At 46.2% G+C, this 23,469-nt stretch overlaps 1 protein-coding gene across 1 annotated transcript in view; it reads right to left on the reverse strand.

Annotated features, from left to right (window-relative positions):
• The window catches only part of LOC309882039 (store-operated calcium entry regulator STIMATE-like), a gene marked incomplete at its 5' end in the record, with an annotated part of 35,344 nt that extends 12,217 nt beyond the window's left edge, over positions 1-23,127 (reverse strand). Inside the window, 4 exons of the mRNA XM_082768680.1 lie at positions 7,918-8,039; positions 10,278-10,373; positions 11,300-11,348; positions 23,019-23,127. Coding sequence (XP_082624806.1) covers positions 7,918-8,039; positions 10,278-10,373; positions 11,300-11,348; positions 23,019-23,127 — 376 coding nt within the window. The remainder of the gene's footprint in view (positions 1-7,917; positions 8,040-10,277; positions 10,374-11,299; positions 11,349-23,018) is intronic.
• Between the last annotated feature and the right edge of the window lie 342 nt (positions 23,128-23,469).

The following is a 23,469-nucleotide window of genomic DNA, read 5'->3' on the forward strand; positions in this document are numbered from 1 at the left end:
ATACCCAGCCCATGGTGTTGAGCTATTTTGAGCTTGAAGGGACACAGGGACAAGGGGAGAAATCCCTGGTTGTACAAGGCAGCAAGTACCCATGTGCTTAAAGCACAGAAGACTAAAAATCTTGCACAGAGAGGAAGCTTGAAAGTTCAGAAATCTCAAAAACACCTTGCTCCTCATGGTTCCTCACAAGCAAGCACTGTTCTGGGGCATCAGTACTTTGGTTCCAGGGTACCAGAGACTTCATTTCTCTTCACCTTGGCAAACCAAGAGAAGTTTGCAAAGACAGATTTTTCCCCAAAAATTTTTTCTACCCTCTTCCAATGGGCAGTTTTATAGGCATAGCTCAAAAACCCGGCCCATTTTGATCCGTATTTTAGTCTGATAAACCTTTGAATTAAAGCTTGTCCCAAAGGCAATCCCCAGAAAAGTGCACTGAAGTGTGCACTGAAGTGTGCTTCCTTCCCCAAGTGCACTGAAAAGTGCCAGACTGATGCTCTTCTATACAAGGGTCAGTCAGTACCCTGCACACTCCTCTGTCAAAAAATAAATTTATCACCTACAGTCTTACCTGCTCAGTTTTCAGCAACAGTCCAAAAAGTTTCCTCACCACCAATTTCAACACAGGAAGCATAAGCTTTCAGCCCTAAACAGAATGATTTTTTTTTTTTTTGCTGATGGAGTGAATGGCTGGTTATGCGACACTAAGCAAGAGACAGGGGCTCCGTTGCTCCTGTTTTTTACAGCTATTCACTAAAAAAGAATCAATGCTAATTAAATATGAATGCTTCCAATGGAGTACTTACCAAGTAATAATTAAAAGCATATTTGTATTGTTAGCAATGATAATGGTACCGTATCTATTACATGTGCTTGCTTCAGCCCTCTGTAAGTACCCTGCCAGCAGGTTATCTCCTTCCCATGTCACCAGAATACCTTGGGTCTGCAAAACCGAGCCACAGTATCTGGCTTGGGAAAGATGCAGCATTTCCTCTTACCACTCAAATTCAAAGATAATCCCTGGCAACACTTGTCTGCAGAGGAATGGGGCCAGAATTTGGAATTGCATCCGGGCAAGAGAACCCAACCCGCTGCGGGAGGTGGGCACGATCTCATTTTGGATGGGAGCAGACTGGGAGCTGTGCCCTGTTTTTCTCAGCACGGTGCTGCTGTGACACACCAAGGGAAGCCCACACAAGCAGCTTGCAAGAGCAGATGTGTCCAAACCACAGCTCATACCTCCGGTCGCAGAGACCAGCGGCATGTGCCAGGATTTAGGAAGAGCTGGGGCCTGACCAAGGGCTGGGAGAATCCACTTCCCAGGGAGAGCCACACAGGTTTACGTGCGTGTTTGTCCTTTTTCTGTCATTTGTTAGCAATGTAACAAAATATTTGCAAAGAAGCAGAGGCATCCAGATGGCGTCTCCGTGCCAGAGACCTCCATCCATCCCTACCTCTTAAATACCCAAAACCATGGCTGAGAAGGAAGGGAAGGAGAGGAGAGGAAGCTGTGGCTGCAGGAAGCTGCCGAGCCACGAGGCCAACCAGCAGCGAGCCAGAGCAGCAGGCAACCGCTCAGAGAGGGGGGAGCCAGGGAGGTTACGTGCAAGGGCAACCAGCAGAGCCCCCGGGACTTTAGAAAGCACACGGCTGCACTGCCCGGCAGGCAGCAGCTTTCTGGGTGGTCTGTGGGGGGGAGAGGAGCAATTAATGGTGCTCTGCAATTAAAGTCTGCTCCTCAAGCACTCGCAGCCTCTGGTGCTGTCTGATCTCTGGCATAGGTTGGATATAGTGTGTTTTTTTTTTTGGCCAGGGACCCCAAGACCAACCAACCCTGCCACGAGCCCCTGGGTTACCATTGTCCATCAAAGCTCCGAGTACAAATGGACCAGGAAAACAAACACATCTGATATTTCCTTCCTGCGCTTGGACTCCTTCCCTTTCACTCTGTGTTGTCAGCTGTGGTGCTCCATCCCCCCTGGGGAAGCAGGGCCAGCGGCCACAGCACCCCTTGCTAAGCTGCTCTTCTGCACCACAATCGCAGCAGCACTTACAGCATACCACTGGTGTCCCAGCCTGCCTGAAAAGCACCAGTGAATCTAAGGTATCCCAAATATCTACCCCCTCAAAGCCTTTTAGTGAGGGGGCATTGCTCTTCCATTACCACAAACCACTTGGTTTTGCGTACCAGACAGCCCTGACACCCTGAGCAAATCATCTCCACAGGCAGGTTTTGGTGATGCAGGCTGAGATCCGGACACCAAGGGAAACACCCTGCTTCCTAACCCAGCCAGGGCACAGACTCACCCACTTCAAAGGTTAAGACCTCCTCACCCAAGACACTTTCCCCTCACCATCAGTTTGAAAAAAAAAAAAAAACGACAAAAAACCATGCACTTTTCCCTCCATGACTTTTAAACAGGATTTTGTAAAAGCCTGTTTGGTAGTGCTTTTTTTGTTTGTTTGTTTTTGTTTTGTTTTGTTTTTTTTCCCCTCTCCTCCTACGTAGCCTTCATATTATGGAAGCCCACCATCTTCAAAAGCCACAGGCCTGCCCCAGTTAGGCCAGCTTCACCAGTTAATTGGGTGCATGTGTAAATGGGATAGAGCCTGGGCTACCAAATGGGGTGAATCCGTGCTCCTTACTCCCCACCACAAATGGTCAAATGTGCCTCCGCCCCAGCACAGGGCATCAAACATTCATACTTGTCACTCTTGATCCTTCTTCTATCACCTGAATGTTTATTTAGCAATTAAGTGGCCAGGGTGAAACAGTGGAAGGATGTGCAGAGACTCGCAGACCCGTGTAGAGGCCAGCTGTGGCTCTAAGCCTAAACCTTAAGCCTAAAGTTGCTACTGTCTTGCAACCCTTACTATCTTAGTGTCTTTTTTCCCCTCTTAGATTGAGATTTTTCAGACTACTGGATGAGATGTTTCTGCACAGGAATCCATCCCGAGGCACAAAATTAGACTGCTTTATTTCCACTCCCTGGCAGGAAGACCAGAGGGTGTCTAGAGACCTTTTTTCCAGCACCTTGGCCTCCCAAGGACAGCAGGCTGCTCAGTACTGAAGTAACTGATGACAAAGATTTATGACTTTGGCCATAAATACAGAGGTTTGTTTCCTCTTCACCAAGCAGCTCATCTGGCTGCTCCTTACCTCAGCGAGGTGACCCAAGTCTAACTTCTCAGCAACTTGTGCCAGTAACACACACACATCTCTTTCTGCTGGTATCTCATGGGGGAAGACATAACCTTCAGCATGGTCCCCAGCCAAGTCCAGAAGTCAGACTGGCCATATCTCCTTCTCTCCAGTCAGGAAATGATGCTAGAGAACTTGAGCTGGCCCCAGCACCTCACTGAGGTTTGGTTTTCTACATCCAGTTGGCCAGAGGCATCCTTAGAGGCAACTTAATGTCTTTAATGGACCAAATGTTGTCTAGAAGTACTTTAGTCCATGAATGGGAGAGGATTCTCCTTACATTATCATTTCCATCAGAAAAATTCAGGTGAGTGCCGACGAGGCTGTTCCTGCTCTACAAGACAGCCAGCCACCAAGACCTGATCCGTGCCCTGGAGACTAGAACTAAATAAATGCTCTTGTCTTTGCTGTGAGCTTCCCTTTCCATGCAAAAGAGAGAGGAACAGGTGTAAGGGATCTCTGCAGGCTCTGCATCTCATCTGCTAGGAGCCATGTACCATGCTCCCTTTGAGCCAACCCCTGGAGCAAGGGCAGATTTTTGCCCCCCATTCCCAGTGGGAAGGTAACCTGCTACCTCAGCTCTCCCCACCAACCTCTCCTTTTGGCTGGATGAGAATTTTGTTCAATCCTCCTTACAGCCAGCTCCCACCATGGCAGAAATAAGCATCTCCCTTAGCCTTTAATCCCAAATGATGCACACTGCGTGTTGACCAACCTCCTCCAGCAGTGCTGCTGGTGCTCCCCACCCTACCCCACCACCAGCAATACCTCCTGGGGGCACACCTAGAATCACCAGTGCCTGCAGCAGCCTCACAAACACATCTCATGTTCTCCTTCTGTCTGTGTTTGAGCAAAACCAGAACTGCTTGAGGCATTTCAGTTGTTACCACTCAATGGGACTAGTTAAAAGTCCAGGCTGTCTAATGTTCCAAGCTGTCAGAGCCCACATGCTACTGCCAGACAGCTTTATTTACGGTCTTTTGGGGACTATGCATGCACTGAGCAGGTAGGAAAAAGTTTAACCAGAGCCAGACGAGAGGGAAAGTGAAAAAGTGAGGAAAAGTTAATATTTAAAAGCACTGAAAGTAATGTTGGGTGAGATGGAGATAGAGAAAGTCAATAGAAATTCTTCATGGAGAGATACTTAAATGGCACCTCCAAAACAAAAGGAATGTAATTATTGATGCTAAGTGCAGAGCAGGATAAGAAACAGCAGTAAAGCATCTGACTCACACAGGAGTGTTCACTTGGAGGGCCAGACCAGGTTTTCAGAGACTGCGTGCAAAAAGCACTTCTACCAGCTCTGGGCAGGACAAGTTGGTGTCAGAGCAACCAGTGGGCATCTCACTCAGGCCCAGTTTGCCATGTCACCATTATTTTGGGTCTTTAATCCTTGGAGATATTGGTGTTAAAATGGGGTAAGCACTGGTGTTCCTCATGGACCACATCCTGGAGGGTCCAAAAGTTTGCACAGCTGCTTAATGCAAGGGACCTGACCGTGCACTCAACCATTAGAGGATAATCCCCAGCTCCTTCCTTACTCTTTCCCCCTGGTCCTAGGGGTGGAAAGACCAAACATACTAAGGACAAAACATCCCCTCAGGTTAAAGCTATTTTCAGCAGTATTTCCTCAAGCATTAGCAGCCAGCTCCCTTGGCTGCTTCGGGACGTGGGAATATTTGTTATGGAAATTTTGTACAATATCACAGCAGGGCCAAAAGCAGCCTACACAGGTCCTCAGTTAAACTCCGCAGCTGGCACGGAGCACGCTCTCCTATAACTAAATTTGACCAACAGAGTTCAACAGGCCACTAAACAGACTTTATAGGCCTCCAAGCAACATGCCTTTCCATTTCCAGACAGAAAATGAACAAAGCTCAGACGAGGCGGTGACCACAGCCCTACACAAACCCATCTCCCTGGAGGCTTCTTCCAACAAGGACACCCACTTTTCCTCCCATCATTTCTTAATGCTCCTCTTCAGCATTTGGCTTGCACATTGCAGAAACCACACATTAATGCGAATTCGTAGCATTTGTTTACCTTCAAGTATTATTTTAGATACTAGTGAGTTGATGCATCTGCAGCTTAGGCTGTTTTGCTCTCCTCCCTGCAGGGTTCCCCATAGGAAGAGCACCTCCAGACGTGGTTTGCTGCTGCCCTGCTGGAGCAGTGGTGTCCTGAGGACCCGTGGAGCAACCACTGCTTCCCAAAGCCTGCTCTAACCAAGGTGAAGACTGAATATCTCCAGTCTTCAGAGCCAAGCAACTTCAGAAGACATAGCAGCCTTTTCTAATGCAGCTTCCTATGCTAAAAGGCAGCCCAAAGAGCAATCAAGGGCTGCCAGGTAAAGCTGGAGGAACAGCAGGATAAAGTCTTTAACTCTCTGCTGGCTAAAACCATGTCATTCCTGGCTGGAGCTGTCTTTGGCTGAAGGCTTCAGCACAAGAAGAGGCTGATCTCAGAATGGGTGTCTTTTTTTTTTTTTTTTTTTTAAAGTTAATTTTTAAGAGCTCAGTTCTGGACAGCTGGTGGCTTGAAAGAACAACGCAGGTTTAGGAGGATTTCCCTTCCCTCCTCTTTGCTGCTTTATATTTATGACATTAATATTATTAACATAACTAATATAATCATATTATTAATCCAGCTATTGCTGTCATGCACGGAAAACTACCTGGGGCCAAGGAGACAAGGAAAACAACCTCAGAGCAGGACTGCTGGAGCCTCAGAACATAACTACAGGCATTCGTACAGGTTGCAGGGATGCAGCCAAAAATTGAAGTGTCCAAAAAGAAGCAGTTGCAAATGACTTTTGCTTGAAGACCATGCAGGTGGATGGGTACTGGCTATACAGGAGGAAGACAACTGTTCCCTCCTGATAGCTGAAGCAATGGCAGTGTCTGCAGCACAGATTTGGTGTTTTCCTGGTATTCCTGCCCTTCTTTCTTTGCAGGACTGCAAGAGAAGCTTTCAGGATAACCGTAGAAAGCAATGCAAGTCTGGTACAGCAATTAGTCCAGAAAATGAATCATATTTCTGGAGCCTGTATCAGACCAAACAAAGCTTGCCAGCATCTTCCAGACCAGCCTGGAAGTTACTTAATACCCGAGATGAGGATAACAGAGTTTTTCTTCCCGAGCCCTGCAGCAGGATGGTGTTAGGTGGCAGTCCAATATCACGTCTGGTTTTTTCCATCCTGCTCACTCTGGCCGGAGACCTGCACATGAGATATTTAATCCCCCATTCAGGAGCTCAACTCGAGCAACAGCAGAAACTAATTTTTGTTAATGAAAGCAAGATTTCCTCTCTCCTCATCGGAGAGAGCCGTTTCTGTAGTCGAAGCCAGCCTCCTCGAGGGGGGAGCTCCAGCTCCACATAAGTTTATTACTGCTCCAAGAGGTGAAGGCGAGCTGTCAGTGCACTTTAACGTTTCCTTGCTTCTGTTCAGCTGCAGACGTGGCGTGTGAGGCTGTGCTCTGGGATGGCGTTGGTTGGGCTTTGAGTCCTCGCTGTTCAAAAAGGGGAAAAAAAAAAAGCCAGAATGCCAGTCCCTGATCCAAGAATATCTGTATTGCTCTGCTGTCTCCTCTGAATGATTTTATTGTGCTGTGCTTGGATCCTCAGCTATTTCACAGGGGCTGCCTTCCTCACGTCCCCCGCAAATAGATCTCATTGATGTTGTCAGGATGCTCAGCTTGCTTGGGGTGAAGCTGTTCTGGAGACCACTGGAGCCTTTAAAGCCACCCTCAGGCAGGACTAAGAGCCTGTTCTGCCTGCAGATGTTTCCTCTGTGTCACAAACCCAGCCATCCCCTCCATCCTGTGCTGAAACCCATTTACCCAGGCACAGCCCTCCCCTCTTACACACTGAACATGAGTCTGAGCTAAAGCTATGAGTCAGTGGGGTCCCTGCATTCATCTCACTTCAACCCAAATCTCACAAGCTACTAAAAATATGAAGCAGTGGGACCACCTTCTGAATAGACTTCACGATTAAGGTCTTGAGGGTGGAAAAGCTATTGGTACAAATAGGGTGTATTTTCCAAGTATAAAGATGGACTCATCCTTATATTAGATATAATGTAAAGAACTCACCTTTACATTATATTCAATGTAAAAACAGCCCCAAAGGTTCCTTCTCCCTTTACAGCAGCACGGAGGAGCGCTGCTCTCCTCTTTCTGAAGAGAAGTGCTACCCTCTAGTGGGGCTGCCTGAGAAAGGTTTGGTTTTGATTTTTTTTTTTCCTCCCTTAGGGCAGGAATCGAAGCAGAGAGGCTGCCAATCTTTTAAAGATTTAGGGGAAACAGAAAAAAAAAAAAAAAAAAGAACACAAAGAGAAACCTACAGAAAAAAAAAAAAAAACACAAATCAAACAGACAAAAAAAAAAAAAAAAAAAAAAAAAAACCAACAAAACAGCACATCCAAGCACTTTAATTTATCATGCACATGTCCTAGGGCATATGAAACCCCCAAGGACACTTTCAGCCTCTCATCCCCAGCCTGCTCTGCCCAAGAACATTTACCACAGCAGAGTTCCCACAACCTAGAGCTGTCCCAGCACGCAGCATGCTGATAGCTACAACAGCCTGCTAGCACCTCAGAGGAGAGGTAACAAAAGCAGGTTGCTCCCACATTTTCTCCCTAAACTGCCATTTTTTCTCCCCATTCATAGAAGAGAGCAAGCAAGCCAGCTCTGTGCAGATGAGTTGACCCCTACCATATTCCCCGAAGACCAGGTACGTGTACTTCTGGTGCTGCACGATCCAGGAGACAACCTTCACGCCCAGCCAGATCAGCAGCATCCCCAGCGTGGCATCAAGGATGAAGTTAATGAGGTAGCTGAGAGCAGAGGAAAAGGCCACTTGGTAAAGCTGCAAAATTCAGGGTTTCAGCTGTGTTCTTAAGGCTATATAGAAGTATATTAACAAATCTTTTATTTCCATATGGGAATCCATCAAAAGAAAACAAATAAACAAGATTTCAAAACCTTATTTTCCTATTTTATTGGAAATTTTCATTAAAAAAATAAATATAAAGTAAAATAAAAGTATTATAAAACATAGTATATTCTATATTAGTATAACAATATTTAACATAATACATTGATGTTAATAGATTAATTATATTTAAGATATTTGTATTGAAACAATTATATAATATATATATTTTGTATTTTATTATATAAACTAATATATAAATAAATCCCCTTTCCTATTTTATTGGATTTTCCTATTGCCTTACCAGCAATTTAAGATTAAGAGCCCACTCCGCAGAGGATGGAGGAGGCTCCACCATTTCTCTAGCATTGTTCATTTATTCACACAGTATTAATTGCTTTTAGGGCTAACCTTGCTTAAAGATTACCTCTCACCCCTCCCCCCCAAAAAAAGGTTTCCCCATTCACAGCATTGTTTGCTCTTATTTGGATGAAACCCTAACTTTCATGGAAAAAGCAGCAAATATTCTTGCAGTTTCATACAAAAACAAAAACAAACAAACAAAAAAAAAACAAAAACAAAAAAACAACAACAAAGACTTGGTGGACACCTCAGCTGCTCTGCAATCTGCATGGGGGAAGAGGCAAAAAGTCATTTTTACTTTACAAGGGGCTCCTATGAGCAGGGATGCAGAGCAAGAAGCAGATTTCTGGGAGAAGTGACAAGTCCTGGCTCCACAGCGGGCATCCTGGAATCCCTGAAAGCCTCTGGTTTGGGGTTTCACACCACCAGGAGATTTAGGTCTGAGGGCTTTGCAACACAGCTTTGGAGGATCAAGGCTCACTGGAGAGAGAGCAAGAGGCTGGAGACCTGGAGGGACCTGCTGGGCATTTTAACAGGTTCCAGAGAAAAATCTCAGTCGGACTCATGTTTTCTGGCCAGTTTTCTGTTATTGGAATTTTTTTCTGCCAGGTCAGGCCAGACTCCTACATGGTGAAGAAAACAACCAAGCACAGAGCTACAGGAATGAATATTTCCCTGATGCTGCCTCTGAATAAAAGCACTGAAAAGAACAACCTGCTTTTGCTATCCTCTTCAAAAACGTGGCATTAAGATTTTCTATACTAAAGAGTTCAGAACTAGTTTATTAAAGTTTTCAGCTGCTGAAATCAGAGCACTCCCAATACAACTCCCAGTTAAAACTGGGCAGGACACACAGAAAAATGTCAAAGCCCAGGCTCAGGGCTGCACAGTTTTAAGCTGCCTGGTTCAGGATCGCAAATCAGGCAGACCAGGGAAGTGCCAAGCACACACTAGGAAAAACTGAAGGGCACAGTGTAAGCACAGAAGGGCTTATTTTAAAACACTGCCCACTTAAAAGCTATCATGAATCATTTTTGATGTTTTATTTAGCCCCAGCCTGTGGCTGTTTAAAGAAACATATCAAGGTGCAGTACTAGGACAAACAAAGGAGATGGGCCAGGAGGTTTTAAGCAGCATGTTGAGACTCAGAGGAGTTATGTAGGACAAGATAAAGTTAGTTCTGATACTAGAAATGTAGCTGCAAATTGGCTGGTCTGGAATACAGGTGACAACTCTACGTTAAATTCAAATCCTGGTGTAGAAAGTCCCAAAACAGGACTACATGAATAAATGCAGTGGGTACAGATAAAGTTCAAAAACAAACAAACAAACAAACAAACAAAAAACAAACAAAAAAAAACAGATCATACATTTTATCAAATACATCAGATAAAAGCTTTCAACTACAGAGCTAGCAAAAGCATACTTGGCCCTGCTCTAAGACCAGAAAAGCCTGGGACACAAACAAATTGCAAGAGCATGGAGCACTGCTGCATTGCTTACTGCAGCTTTTTTTTTTAAAAAAAAAAAAAAAAAAAGGTATTACGTGGTGCTTTTAATCAGCAGAAAAATGTCATCTTGCTGCTTCATCTCCATCAGACCAGGAGACTGCAAAGACCAGAGGATACCCCAGGCTCTGAAAAATCAGTGTAGCAGTTTAGTTTATCCCCACCTAGTACATTAAATGGTTTTATTTTCACCATAAATAACCATTTCCCACAGGTTTGCTCCCTCCTTTGACATGTAGGATGTGAACAGAAGCACCTTGGGTACTTACAGAGAGCAAGGGTCCTCTTCAGTGAGATCAGACAGAAAAATGTTGGCAAAGTGGATGAAGAGGGCACCTATTGCTTGCTTGGAGGTATCGTAAAACCTGGAGGGAAAGAAAAAAGGCAGTAAGATCTGTCCATCGTGATCCATCCGACAGCCCACATGCAGCAGGTTGGAGAAGACACAACCTCTTGGTTCAGTCACCTGCAGAAAAGCTCAGGCTTTCCTGGAGGATGTAGGGTGAGGATTTTATTCCTAGGGAGTACCAGCTGCTTTAGGGAGGTTTCCTTGAGAAGTGGCAGCAGGGCATTTTATTTAAAAAAACTAAGTTTCAGATAGGATGTTGGTTTTTAACCCAGATAAGCATCACGCAGCTGGTCACTCATTCCACCCCACACTGAGATGGGGGAGAGGGGAAAAATTAAGGGAAAACAAAGGGAAAAAAATAAAACTCATGGGTTGAGATAAAGGCAGTTTAATAAAATGTAAAAGGGAAAATACTATTAGAAGAACATACAAAACAAGTGATGCACAGTGCAATTGCTCACCACCTGCTGACCAATGCCTAGCCAGCACCTGAGCAGCAGCAGCTCCCCCACCTCACTAATCCCCCCCAGTTTTATTGTTCAGCAGGATGTTTTATGGTATGGGATATCCTTGTGGCCAGCCTCGGCCGGCTCTCCTGGCTGCGTCCCCCCCAGCCCCTTGCTGGCAGGGCAACATGAGAAGCAGAAGTGTCCTTGGCTCTGTGTAAGTACTGCTCTGCACAACTAAAAACAGTGTATTATCAGCATTATTCTCATCCTAAATCCAACACACAGCACAACACCAGCTACTAAAAAGAAAATTAACTATCCCAGCTGAAAACAGGACAGCATCTACCCCTTATTATATACTAACAACACTATGCTCAGGTGCCATCCTTTCCAATGCATCCCAGTTAATCACAGGGCCTAGAAGACTGCTAGTAGAAGAGGAAATAGTGTTACAGGTACATGGGCTTTGTAAGCCCCAAATTAAAAGCCTCACCATATCCTCCAGGGACGTCTCTCTTCTTTTGGTTCCTTAAATCGTTTTACTGCAAAGAAAACGAGAGGGGTTATGTTAACCAGCAGAGCTGAACAGATTCTGTATGCAGTCTGTGTCAGACTTCAAGGCAGAAAGCAGCCAAAAAAAATACCTGGAGGACCCTCAGCATTTGTCAGCAAAGGGGAAGGACCTGACTGTAAATCAGCCAGAAGCAACACACATATAGGGCAGAAGGATGAGCAGCAGAGGGGTTTTGGAGATAGGCACATGCTTCTTGCTTCCTTCAGCAAGACTTTCATACCATGGGAAGGGCGCCTGAGGGAAGCTAGGGAGGCATCATCCCTCCCTACCTGCCTTGGTAACCCCTCCAGGCTAATTCAAGTTATGGTAGTGACACTGAACGTGGCCCAAGAGTCCATCAAGCTTTTGAGTCACATTAAGTTATGAACATTGAAGTGCAATAAAGCCATCTCCTCCTTGCAGCTACCAGGACCAGAAGGCAGGTAGCAGGACCTCATGCACACAGAGCATGAAGGTGCCAGCTCCAAACCACAGAGCCCTACAAGCTGGTATGACTCCAAGCTCATGCCTGCTAGCTGGAGGCACTAAAAAAACAACGTTTTTATCATGCAACATTTTGTATGTCCACTGGGTACAGATGGGAGATATGGTTTTGATACTGCCACGAGCCCTGGAAGAGATATTTGAATCCTTTAATGAAGTCCCTCTGGGTATAGATGAATTTTCTCCTTGCAGCCCTTCAGGTTTTTCTCCTTTACAGGTATCACACTGCTCAGAGCTCTCTCCTGTTTCTTCCTGCAGGTAGCACAAAGTGGGTTTTTTACCCATTTTTTCTCCAGTTTTGCTCACAGTGGTGTGAACATTGCAGAGCATCTCAAAGGGTCCCACTTCGCTTGGCCCAGAGATTTGATGTTCTCCCTGGGTTCATCCAGCCTTTATATATCCAAACAGGAGCTGCTGATGGAAAAGTTCTGCTATATCGCATGCAGAAGTCACTTTTGACTGTTTTGCTGTCACTCCACAACTAGTAGCCTATTTTAGGAAAATACCTATCAGCTATAAGGCCAACTTTTCTCCCTTAAAAACTAAGGTATCAATGCTCTGGAATAATGAAGCCTGGAAGAGGTTTTCCCACTCTGTTACCTTCCCCCCTAATTAATGAAAGGACATTTAGTATCATCTTAATTTATAGCAGAGTTGCTAACAGCTGTACCTGGAGGCACTACAGTTACAGCTGCTGCCTCCAAACCCCACGTAGATGCAGAGGGCGTAGACCCCAGACCTCAATTTAAATTGCCATGATCAGTTCCTAAACACATTGCCAGCTTGAACAGGATTTAGAATTTAAAAATAATAAGCTGTGACTTTTTTGAAGGAAAATGGAAACAAACAGCAATTCATCCTCTACTCCTGCCCATCCATCCCAGGACATGAGCTGAACAGCTGCTTGGTGGTGCCATCTAGTGATGCTACAGGACATGTGAGTATGAATTAATGCAGTGTCTAAACCCTCTCAGAGAAGCTATCCCAAGGGCATATTTTGTGAGCATTAATTACTAATCCCTCTACACCTCCCAGATGTTCCCAGTGCTATGCAGATCATTGCAATGAATACCCTAAGAGTAAGCAGGCTACAGAAGCCCAGACCATCAGCTAATCTATTTCATCCTCACTACCTCTTCATTTTTTTTTAGCCTTGTAACTTCCTCTGTGACTTTTAAAGTCGGCCGAACACCAGAACAGACATGCACCACCCCACTGGTTGCAGTTATTCCTTCCTCATCTCCCCAGCTACACATAAGCAGTGATGCTTCAATTTTACGCCCAGCAAAGAGATCTCCTTACTGTTGACAGCTCTCGGCACACCAGTATGCTTCCCAAGGCAATTTGAGGATACAAAAGCAGGGCCCCAAAGTGCAACAGATGAAAATCAAGGCATCACTGCCACACACCTGCATCCACTCGTCAGTGGGGAAAGCGATGAAGTTTTGTAAGCATGAGTTTCCTTGTTCCCCATGGGATAAGAAATGCACAAGCAACTCCTCTAGTCCATTTTAGGTATAACATTCTGGTAAAACCAACACAGTTTTAAGCACAATTTGATGTCCTACTCTGTGACTCCAGACTGCACTCCACTGAGGTCTCATTAACTGAAAGATCAACGCGTGGGTGAAGCGAACAGCTTGTGTCCAAGTAAAAACTGCCCTTTCAGAGCCAGGAACGGATCTAAGCTATGTGCACCACGGTAACTCGTGCCATGGGCATCCCATTAAAAAACAAACAAACAAACAAACAGGTTATAACGTGAAACAATTTTCCCCCTTCTCAGTGGGGAAATGCACAGCTTTGACAGCACAGCTCATATGGGGTGCACAGACAGAAGGCAAACCCACCTCTCACAGCACACAGTCAGCAACGAGCTCAGTAAAGACCATAATAGCTAGATACAGTTGATTTCCAAATAAATAGCTCTTCTCTATTCTTCATCGAGATGTTAATTAATTGATGCTTTTGGTGAGTCTAGCTGTACTTGAGCACTCAGTGTGCCATCTACAACCCAACCATCTACCCCAAGGGACAATCTGGGCACCTTTCCCTGGGAAAGCCCTGTCTGGTGAAAGGTGAAGGACCTCCCCTGCTTGGAGTCTTCATGTTTCAGAGGTACAGCTTCATACCTCTCTTACTGGCAAGATGATGAGGTGACACATGAATGAGCACCCTCCCAGCTCCAGGATTTTGGCTAGGAACATCCACCCAACACCAGGGCCACTTGCATCTCACCCACCCACAAATAAAAGACACGTGGACTAACCAAGCTGAGCAGCCAGAAGAATTGAAACCAAGCCCAACAAACTTGCTCAGCTGCTGGAGCACAGCATGCTGCCACCGAGAAGCTGTGGAAGGGGTCTGCAGGCCACCAAGCCACCCAGCTGACCACAGCCCCATCCACGAGAGCACCAGGGATGATTTTCCACTGTTGGCTTAATGAGAAGTGACATGTTATGCACCCACAGCCACTCAGGCTGGGAATTCAGTAATTCAGCACGATGAGATGACAAGTAAGAGGTAAGAAGTTAATGGCGTACTGCCTTGTTGAACATGGCTTGTCATGCCTCATTAGATTTAAGAGAGTTATCCGAGACTCTGTAATTATCAGAGACAGTAAAACTGTTGTATTAAAAGATAAAAGCTAGTATTATTGAGAAATAATTAACTGCTTAAAAGGGCATTTACCACGCAGAGCTGCAGCAGGCTGTCTCCGAATTAAACCAGAAAGCCAGCCAAGACCACTAGAGCTGAAACTGGCAGCAAAGTAGCTCAGTGGCTGTGACCCAGAGGTTAGGGGTGATGTTAAACCCCCATAGAAATGGTTCCAGGTCTCTGAAACCTCGAGTAGCTGACAAAGCCTTCTTTGAAGCAGCACAGCTTTTGTGCTCTGGAGCAACAGACCGCACCGTGTCCCTCCTCTCCCCCAAGCCTTGCAGACAGCCCAACCAGGGCAGCTGCACAAGCTCAGCTTGGGGAATGGCTAAAGCCTCCTTTACCCATCTATAAGCACATCTCCACTCACTGGGGGTAACTCAGCTCTTCCATCAGCTGTAGGAATTATTTTTCTGCCATGGCTCAGACAAATATTAATGGTGAACTGAGCTATTTTTTTTGGGTGCATGCTCATGGGTGCAACGTGCAAACAAGAATAATGCAATTTGAATTTTAGCACCTATAACGAATTAAAAATAGTTTATTGCTGACAGCTGCACAAAACAGAATAGAGAGTATCCCCATCCAACCAGACTAAAAATAATACTAAGATGTAATGGGGTCTACACTAGAATATAGAGGGCTGGAGCACCATAGGAGAGGGCCACATCTATGGAGACAGGCTGAGGGAGCTCAGGCTGTTTAGTCTGGAGAAGAGAAGGCTCAGGGAAGACCTTATAGCAGTCTGTCAGTACCTAAAGGTGTCCCAAAGCTGGAGAGGTACTCTTCCTCGGGAAGTGATAGGACAAAGAGTAATGTCTTTGAACTTAAAAAAAAAAAAAAAAAAAAAAAAAGGTAGATTTAGACAAGTTATTAGAAAGAAATCCTTCACTCAGAGGGCAGCAACGTTGCTGCCCATCTTCATAGCAGTGATCCTCCTCGACTGCCAGATACCTGCAAGCCCAATTAGGGCAGCAGTTTCCACTACACCCCAGGCTACCAGGGCACAGCTTGCTGACATGCGTTTGCCCCATATGCTCGATACTTCTTTGGGAATCCTTCCAAGCATGCTCTATGCACACAAAGTACTCCTGAACTTAGTGCTTTCAACATCCCTAAGCAGAAAACTAGTCGAAGTATCATACGTAACAAGTACAATTCACATGAACCTGTAGGAAGATTTTGGAGGCAAATCTAAGGGAAAGACATCACTGAAAATACAAGCAAACTTTCAAACCAGTCTTTGAGGTCTAAAAAAATAAATGAACCTAAAGGTGAATACCAGTTGGAAATAATTGCTGCAGGGTTTGATTCGAGTGGAAGCTTGAAAAAGCATTTCCATCAGCTTTGTGAAGTCCAGCTGTTTGCAGCATGTTTAAGGTGATTCCAGCCAAGGTCAATGGCCTGTTAAGCTGTTCCTTTTAGCACCATGGGAAGCTGTTTTACTCCTCCCTATCAGAGGAGATGGGCAGACTTCTGCTGCAGACTCCATAGGTTGATAGGAGATGGTGGGTGAAATAAAGCTGAACTCCCCATCCTCACAGCTGAGGGCCCCTGTAGCAGAGCAGGGTGCTACACCAAGCACCATGGGGGGGGGAAAAAAAAAAAAAAAAAAAAGAAAAATTGAGACTTCTTTTCTGGGTTCTTCCTGCAGATGCAGTGCAGGGTTAGCCCCTAATCCAATCTCACCCTCAATTATTCCAATTAAATATCAATTAACAGTAAAGCGTGTGGATGTCAGCAATAAAATAGTTTACACTGTAGGAATGCGTTTCCTTTGGAAAGGCTTCAAAGACAGTCTTCAAAAACAAGAGGAAGCCTCACAAAGTCCCAGCCCACTCAGAAGCTCACAGGCTGCTCCACTGTCCTGAGCTGTGCTGCAGCACGGAGGTGAGGCACTGAGTGACATTTAACCTTGTTGTGTGGTCCAAAACATCTCAGGAAAAGGCTGGGAAGGTAGGAAAAAGCTGCTCCTAACTATTTTAGGAGCAGAAGACCCAAACCTATCTCATTCAAGAGATAGGATCACAACTGAGGGGACAGCTGCCTTCTTGAATTGGTGCCCTTTGGGTTACTCTCCCCCTACTTGGCTCCAGATTTTGCAGACCAAATACCATAAATTTAAGCAAAGGGAAGGAAGATGAGCAATGAGAAATACCCTGTCTGCTGCTGAGAAAGGGCAGGGTAGGAAACAAAATACTCCCAGACCCCTCCTTTTCAAGTCAAGGACAATAAAGATCATAGACGCTTGGAGTTCCCCGAGGGCCACCAGGCTAGGGTGAAGTTGGACATCTGAATAAGGACCTAAAAAAATGTAAAAAGTACTTTTAGGAGAAGAGCATTTCATTACAGATATGTCAAGATTCAGAAGACAAGAAGGCAAGTGCTCAACTAGAACCATCCCATTTTTATTTTTACTTTTTTTTTTTTTTTTTAAATGCAGAGCAACAGAAGGTAGATATTTACATGTATTAGGGTGTTTTCTTCATGTAGTACAAAGAGTACAGCTTTGCCTGCCCTAGAGCTGTACAGTTCCTTAAAGTTATGAAATTATAACAGTGCTGTCCTACAACCTACTCGTTTTAATGAATCCCAATTATAATCAATCAGTTAAGACAATCACAGCACCTGTTACCTGATTCTCATGCTGTTCCTCACCCCGTGCATGGGAGCACTCCCATGTGCAGCATCCTCTCTGCATCCCCCATCAGCCACATGTATGTTTGGCAGCAGCTGTGTGCCTGTGGCCTCCTCTTGGAAATAAAACCTAATTTAGGCAGCATTAGATTCAGTAGCAGCTGACAGACCCCTGTCATCAAGACAGACCCCTAAATGAGTTCTCTACAAGATGAAAGGGGGAAATTTATTTCCCTAGGAGAAACTTGGCTGTGCTTGGTTGACGGTCAGATCATCTCCTTGGTAAGTTGTCCTGCAAACAACCAAAAGATTCAAGAAGGGAGCTGACATCTCCCTTTGGCGACTCTAAACCTCAAATCCTCCAGGATTTGGTTTACCAGAGACCAAACCTGGCCCCACGGAGCTCAGCAACAGGCTCTAGAGGATATATTATATTGTGAATAGCCCACCAAAACCCAGGCTGCAATACACAGAATTGGGTATACTGTTAGTTGCTTTAAAGCAAATGGCAGCTAAGTCCCATACCATAAAGCCAGGAAGCCCATCTTTGAGAGAGCACCACACTACCTCATTTCTGTCCTTTACAGAAAAAGGCTCAGAGCTCCTGTACCAGGCAGGAAACAGAAGGTCTCCCCCTGCCCAGCCTCTGCTTTATTTATAGGCAGTAGGGTCCCCAATAACACGTTTCAACCTATTTGAAGCACACACCCTTTCCCAGGCTTTTTCCAAGCCCCAGACAGGAAGAAACCAACATGCAGGATACGGAGACCAAAGCCCCGGGGGCTGCACTATTCTTAGCCTGAGCTCACAGCTACCCAGACAGCTCGACCTGGGACACAATGGGAGGAAGCAGCAGCCCCTGCTTGCAGATAGCAGCCAGCATGCTGTTGGCAAGATAAGTGCGTGCCTGAGCTGGAAAAGCTCAGAACACATACCCAGCATCACTTCAGAGCAGCAAGGGATGGTCTCTCTGTGGTTTGAGGAGGCTATTGACATATATTCTCTAGTTTATAGTATATATATAGTCATTCCTATACATGTATTATATATAAAGGATTTTTTATATGTGTATATAGTCATTCCTTCCCAAACATCCTTGTACCAATGCTTCAGGAACGTACACACTTGTACCAAAACTGGCTGAGGTGATGCTTTACTTGAGGAAGGAGTAAGAATGGAGGATATGCTCTGCAGGACATGAGGTAATTGGGACATAAGATGGCAGTAGCTCCTACTGAAGGTATCTGGCTATTGCTTGGCTACTCTACAGCATCCTCTAGAGAGAGTTTCTTCTGGCATAGAGGGCTTCAAGTTGCAAGATGAACATGCATCGATAGGAGATTTAGGTCCTCAGAAAGCCCTGCTCGAGCAATACAAACCCTGGAAGTCTTGCACAGTACCATGGAACTCAGCGGCTGATGTAGGTGGACCTTAAGGAATGTAATCATTTATTTCTTTTGGAAAAAAGAAAAAGAATTAGGCATATTTATTCCCCAAGATCCTACCTAACAGCTACTCCTTTTCTCTTTCCTGTGTTGCTGATGATGTTCAGCCCATCCCTTCCTATTCCCCATCCCAATCCAGAGTCACCCCCAAGCCCAGTGCAGGAGCTCTGGAACTCACAGAACAACAACACCTCCCTATAATCCACCGTGCAGAGACATCCTGAGATCCTCAGCTGGAGCACCCAGCTATCTGCATTAAGTGCACAAGTGAAGGCCATGCAGTGCTTCAGGATGGGTCTCAGTTTTTCCTACCTCATGCAATTGGTGCATCACTCCTGTGTCTTATTTCTGCATGGATTTTTATGGCCACCATTGTCGTGCTTGGAACCAGAAGCTCATTTCCATCCCATCCCATTTGTCCCTTCAGGAACTAGAAACCTCACAATATTCATTTAGCACAAGGTTTAGCTGTACAGAAGGTGTCTTCCAAGAAGAGGTCAACGTAACCAACCAAAATTCAAAAGCTTTGTGGAAAGCTGTGTTTGGTGTAACAAAGCACATCAAATACCATGTGGACCTTCTAGCTTACAAAGTGCAATGTGGGTTTCCAAACGTATTGAAGCTGAAAACATCGTAAGAATCCTGCCACATGCAGCTTTTTGCTTAACCTACATGCAAACTGACCCCTGGAGTCAGCACAGCCCTGTGCTTCACACCTCCCGAGACAACAAAACCACAAAGGGTAACTCTTTCCTCAAGAGGGAAAAGCATTTGTCGTGGTGAAGTCCCAACGTAGGTAAAAATAATCAAAGAACTATGGTTAAGGTATAAATGAGTAGGTATAAATAACCAGAGCTAGCATTTGTGTTAGGGGAAGCAGAGTCAGCAGAGCCTGCCTTGGGCATGGTAAGCCTGCAGTGCTCCCATGTCCTGGGCATACTTATTTTAGAAGTCTGCATGGATTTGGTGATCTATCAGTCAGTTTCTCAGATGCACTGGAACAGGATGCTGGTAAGTCCACATGGATCAGGAAAAGATAAAAAATACATGTACAGCAAGAGGGATCCCCCACCATGAATGAAAACCACTGCTTGTTTTACAGTCTGGCAAGCTCCTGCTCTGTGGGCCTGCCTCAGGACAAGCTACTTGGACCAGAACAATAAAAACATTCACCCTAGCTGCTAATAGCACATCTCCATCACTGAACCCTGCCAGTGGACCAGTGTCTGGGGAAAAGGTCTTCAGAAACTCAAGGCAAGGAGTGCTGGAGCATCCAGCAGCTCTGCAAGAGGATCTAAAGGGACACTGCTGTCACATTAGGCAGGCCCAAAGCCATTTACAGAAGCCAAGCAGAAAATCACATGTTTTATTTTCTACTTGCAGGTTACAGAGCTCAGAGCAGCAGAGCTCTCCCTGCATGGTGGGACCAACCCCCTCCATGAGCTTATTTTAACACCTGCAGCACAAATACTAATAAAACTCCTCCAGAAGCTCAGAGCCTCAGCAAGGGAGGAAATTGGAAGAGGAATAGTTGATCTTAGATGTCCTTCACATTGTTTGTGGTGGGGTAGAAACAAATTTGTTTGCTCCAAGGAAAGCTTTTTCCATTCCCAAGGGAGAAAAAAAATCATTTAACTCCCCAAATCTGATTCTCTTGTGCCCCTGGTAATCTACAAAAAATGCTATAGCTAGGATTGTTGTGCAAGATCTCCGCCCATTTCAAAGGGATTTTGCTGACCAAGTGACAAATCAGGGCAACTTTTGCTAGTTTACAGCCCCTTTCTTAAAAAAAAAAAAAAAAAGAAAAAAAAAGTTTTAAATTTCAGTAGCAGCAACTGCAGGGTCTCAACCCCCAAATCACACCCAGCTCCTGCAGCTTGCTTTCTCCACTCAGCAAGCGGTGATCAAGGCAGTGCGAAGAACTGCTGCAGCTGGGATTGCTCAATTATCCACGCTCCTCCTTGTCTTGACCTCCCTATGGGAAGGCTCTTGTACAGGGGAGATGGATTGCAAAACCCACAGCTGCAAGGCTTTGCTGCCTCTTCCTTTAAGTGCTCCCACTCAGTGCTTGTAGCACCCACAGCAGGCTGGTGGGAAGGTTTACAACCCAATTTTTTTTTTATTTGATTGCCAAGTGGGGCTGAGTTGCACCCAGAGCAAGCCCAGGACCACAGCGCAATTTGATTTGACTACGTTACAGGAGAGGGCTTGGAAAAGCAAGAAAATATTTGTGAGCTTAAAGGGAATGCCCTCACCACTGCTCGTGGTGATAAGGGTGAGCTTAATACAACCACATTAAGATAAAGTTGGGCATCCTCTACCTGTGGGTCAGTTATACCCCATAAAGGACTCATTTCATATACACATCGAGGGAAGCACACATCCCACTCCTCCTACTACAGTGAAAGAAGTTATTCCCTCTGCTGCTCAAGATCCTTTGCTCTAAATTAACCTTTTATAACGTTTGCAGGCAAAAGTGGCCTCAGGGAACCCAGTGAGCTGTCCTAACCCCACTTCACACTGCAGGTGACAGATCCACGTGCTTAAATATTCTTTTCCAGGCTTGCACACAGCCTGTGCTTTGCTGTCTAGACATGCACTTGACACAGCATCACTTCAGGCAGTCCCACAGGACTGGCTTCCAGCTCAGCGTGCAGCCAGGCTCTCCTAACAGCCTAGCAGGAGGTAATCCTCCTGCAGCCCCAAGAGACAGAAAATCAAGGCCACAAACTCTAATAACAACATATATACTTATCCATCCTGCTGCAGACCATACATACAACCCTACATATTCTGTACATGTACCCTTGTGAGCACAAGCCATGGATAAGCACCTGCAAAAATCTTGCTTAGCATTGTCCTGTCATTAGTCCCAGTTCCTCTAGATGTTCCTGCATCGTCTGAGCAGCAGGAGCACAGTTTGGAAACTTTTTGCATTCAAATTCAAGCTCCAGTGATGGCTCTGTCCCCACACCTAGATGAAGCAGTTGCCCAGCTGCCTGGTTTTCCTAATTAGCCAAGAGGATGCTAATGATTAAGGACCTATTAGCCCCTGCACCAAGAGGGAGAGCGACAAACCCTGGGGTTGACAGTTTGCCAGCAGTGGCTGTGCTCCAAAACTTTCATCCACAGGAGCATTTAATGCAATTAATGCCCTTCATTTCACAGGACACCCCATGGGATTTACAGGCCAATACACACACATCACACATATAGGAACAGAAACACCAAGTCAGGCTGTTCTTACAGTCAGTGTTTGGCAAAAGGCAGGCAGAGAAGCACTGAAGTTTGGCTACTGCTGCTGGAAAAAGCCATCAGCTATCACAGGAAGAACCTGTTGCAGCTTTAGTGGCAGCCTGGCACTAGCAGCAGCCTTTGGACGGGGTTTCCAGACAGTAGAAGAGGATGAGTGAGCCTCAAAATCTGCAGCTACTTAACCGAAGTCAAAGCTTTCTTTCCCTGTCGCCCCAGGTCTTTAAACAAGGAAAACAGATCGAGTTCTGGCAAGTTACTCAGCTTGTGTTAAATCACTTAACCCAAAAGAAAAGCGACCCAGAGCTCGGAGCAAGGCGCAGCTGTGCGGAGAGTAAATTTTTGCAGGTCTTTCAGTGCCCCCAGCTCTCCCCAGGGCTTCTCCATTACCAACCCCTACCAATCCCTCACAGTAACACCAAATAAAGAAATAAATAAATAAAATAAAAAAGAAATCCTTCCCCAGCCCTAACACTTCCCAGGCTGAGAAAATTAAACAAAACACCACCAGAACCCCATCAGGGGAAGCAGTGCTCTCATCTAGCAGCACCATACCTGACTCTGCCTATTTTTCTCAGTCCTCCCAGCAAGCCATCCACTTACACCACAACTTTTCACCCTTTATTAAACTTTTCTAAGCAGCTGAGCTCAAACCGAGCTGAGCTTTCCATACCAGTGCTGCAAACCCGTGCTGCTTGATCAAGATTAAGATTACTCAGATTAAGGCTTCACACACCAGCTTTAACAGCAAGCACCCAGCACCCCAAACTGCCACAAATCACTGCACTCCCCTCTGCTCCAAACCCTATGGTTTGCGCACAAAATTTGGGGCGCCCTATAAATAAAAAGCCCCCAGCAGCACCAAGCAAAGGTGGCTCAGAAATAAACCCAGCACCCCCAGCACCCCCAGCACCCCCAGCACCCCCAGCACCCCCAGCACCCCCAGCACCCCCAGCAACCCCAGCACCCCCAGCAACCCCAGCACCCCCAGCAACCCCAGCACCCCCAGCAACCCCAGCAACCCCAGCAACCCCAGCAACCCCAGCACCCCCAGCAACCCCAGCACCCCCAGCAACCCCAGCAACCCCAGCACCCCCACCATCCCCAGTAACCCCAGCAGCCCCAGGGCAGGATGCCCGACTGGGGGGCGATGGGGGACTCACACATGAGGGTGCTGAAGGCGCAGAGTGCCAGCAGTGCCTGCAGCAGCACACCGAAACGCCCCAGCAGCGCTCCGCTGCCGCAGCCGTGAGCCGGCCGGGGGGCAGCCATGGCCTGGGGGAAGCGGAGCTGGAAGCGGAGCGGAACCGGAGTGGAAGCGGAGCGGTCCCGATGCCTACAAAGCGGAGCCGCCGCCGCCGCTCCGCTCCCCGCCCCGGTCCCGGCTGCTGAGGGCACACCCGGGGGCGGGGCGGTGGGATGGGGATGTAGGGGGGGGGTCTAGGAGGGGTTTAGGGTCCTGGGGGGGTTTAGGGTGTGTGTGGGGTCTCGGTAGGATTTGGGGTGTTGGGATGGGGAGAGTGATGGGGTCCTGGTGGGATTTGCAGTGCTGGGATGTGATGGGGGGTGTGGGTCCCAGTGGGGTTTTGGGGTGTTGGGATGGGGTGTAGGTTG

Source organism: Aythya marila (genome assembly GCF_965140915.1).
Source record: "Aythya marila genome assembly, chromosome: 1".
NCBI classification, from domain to species: domain Eukaryota; kingdom Metazoa; phylum Chordata; class Aves; order Anseriformes; family Anatidae; genus Aythya; species Aythya marila.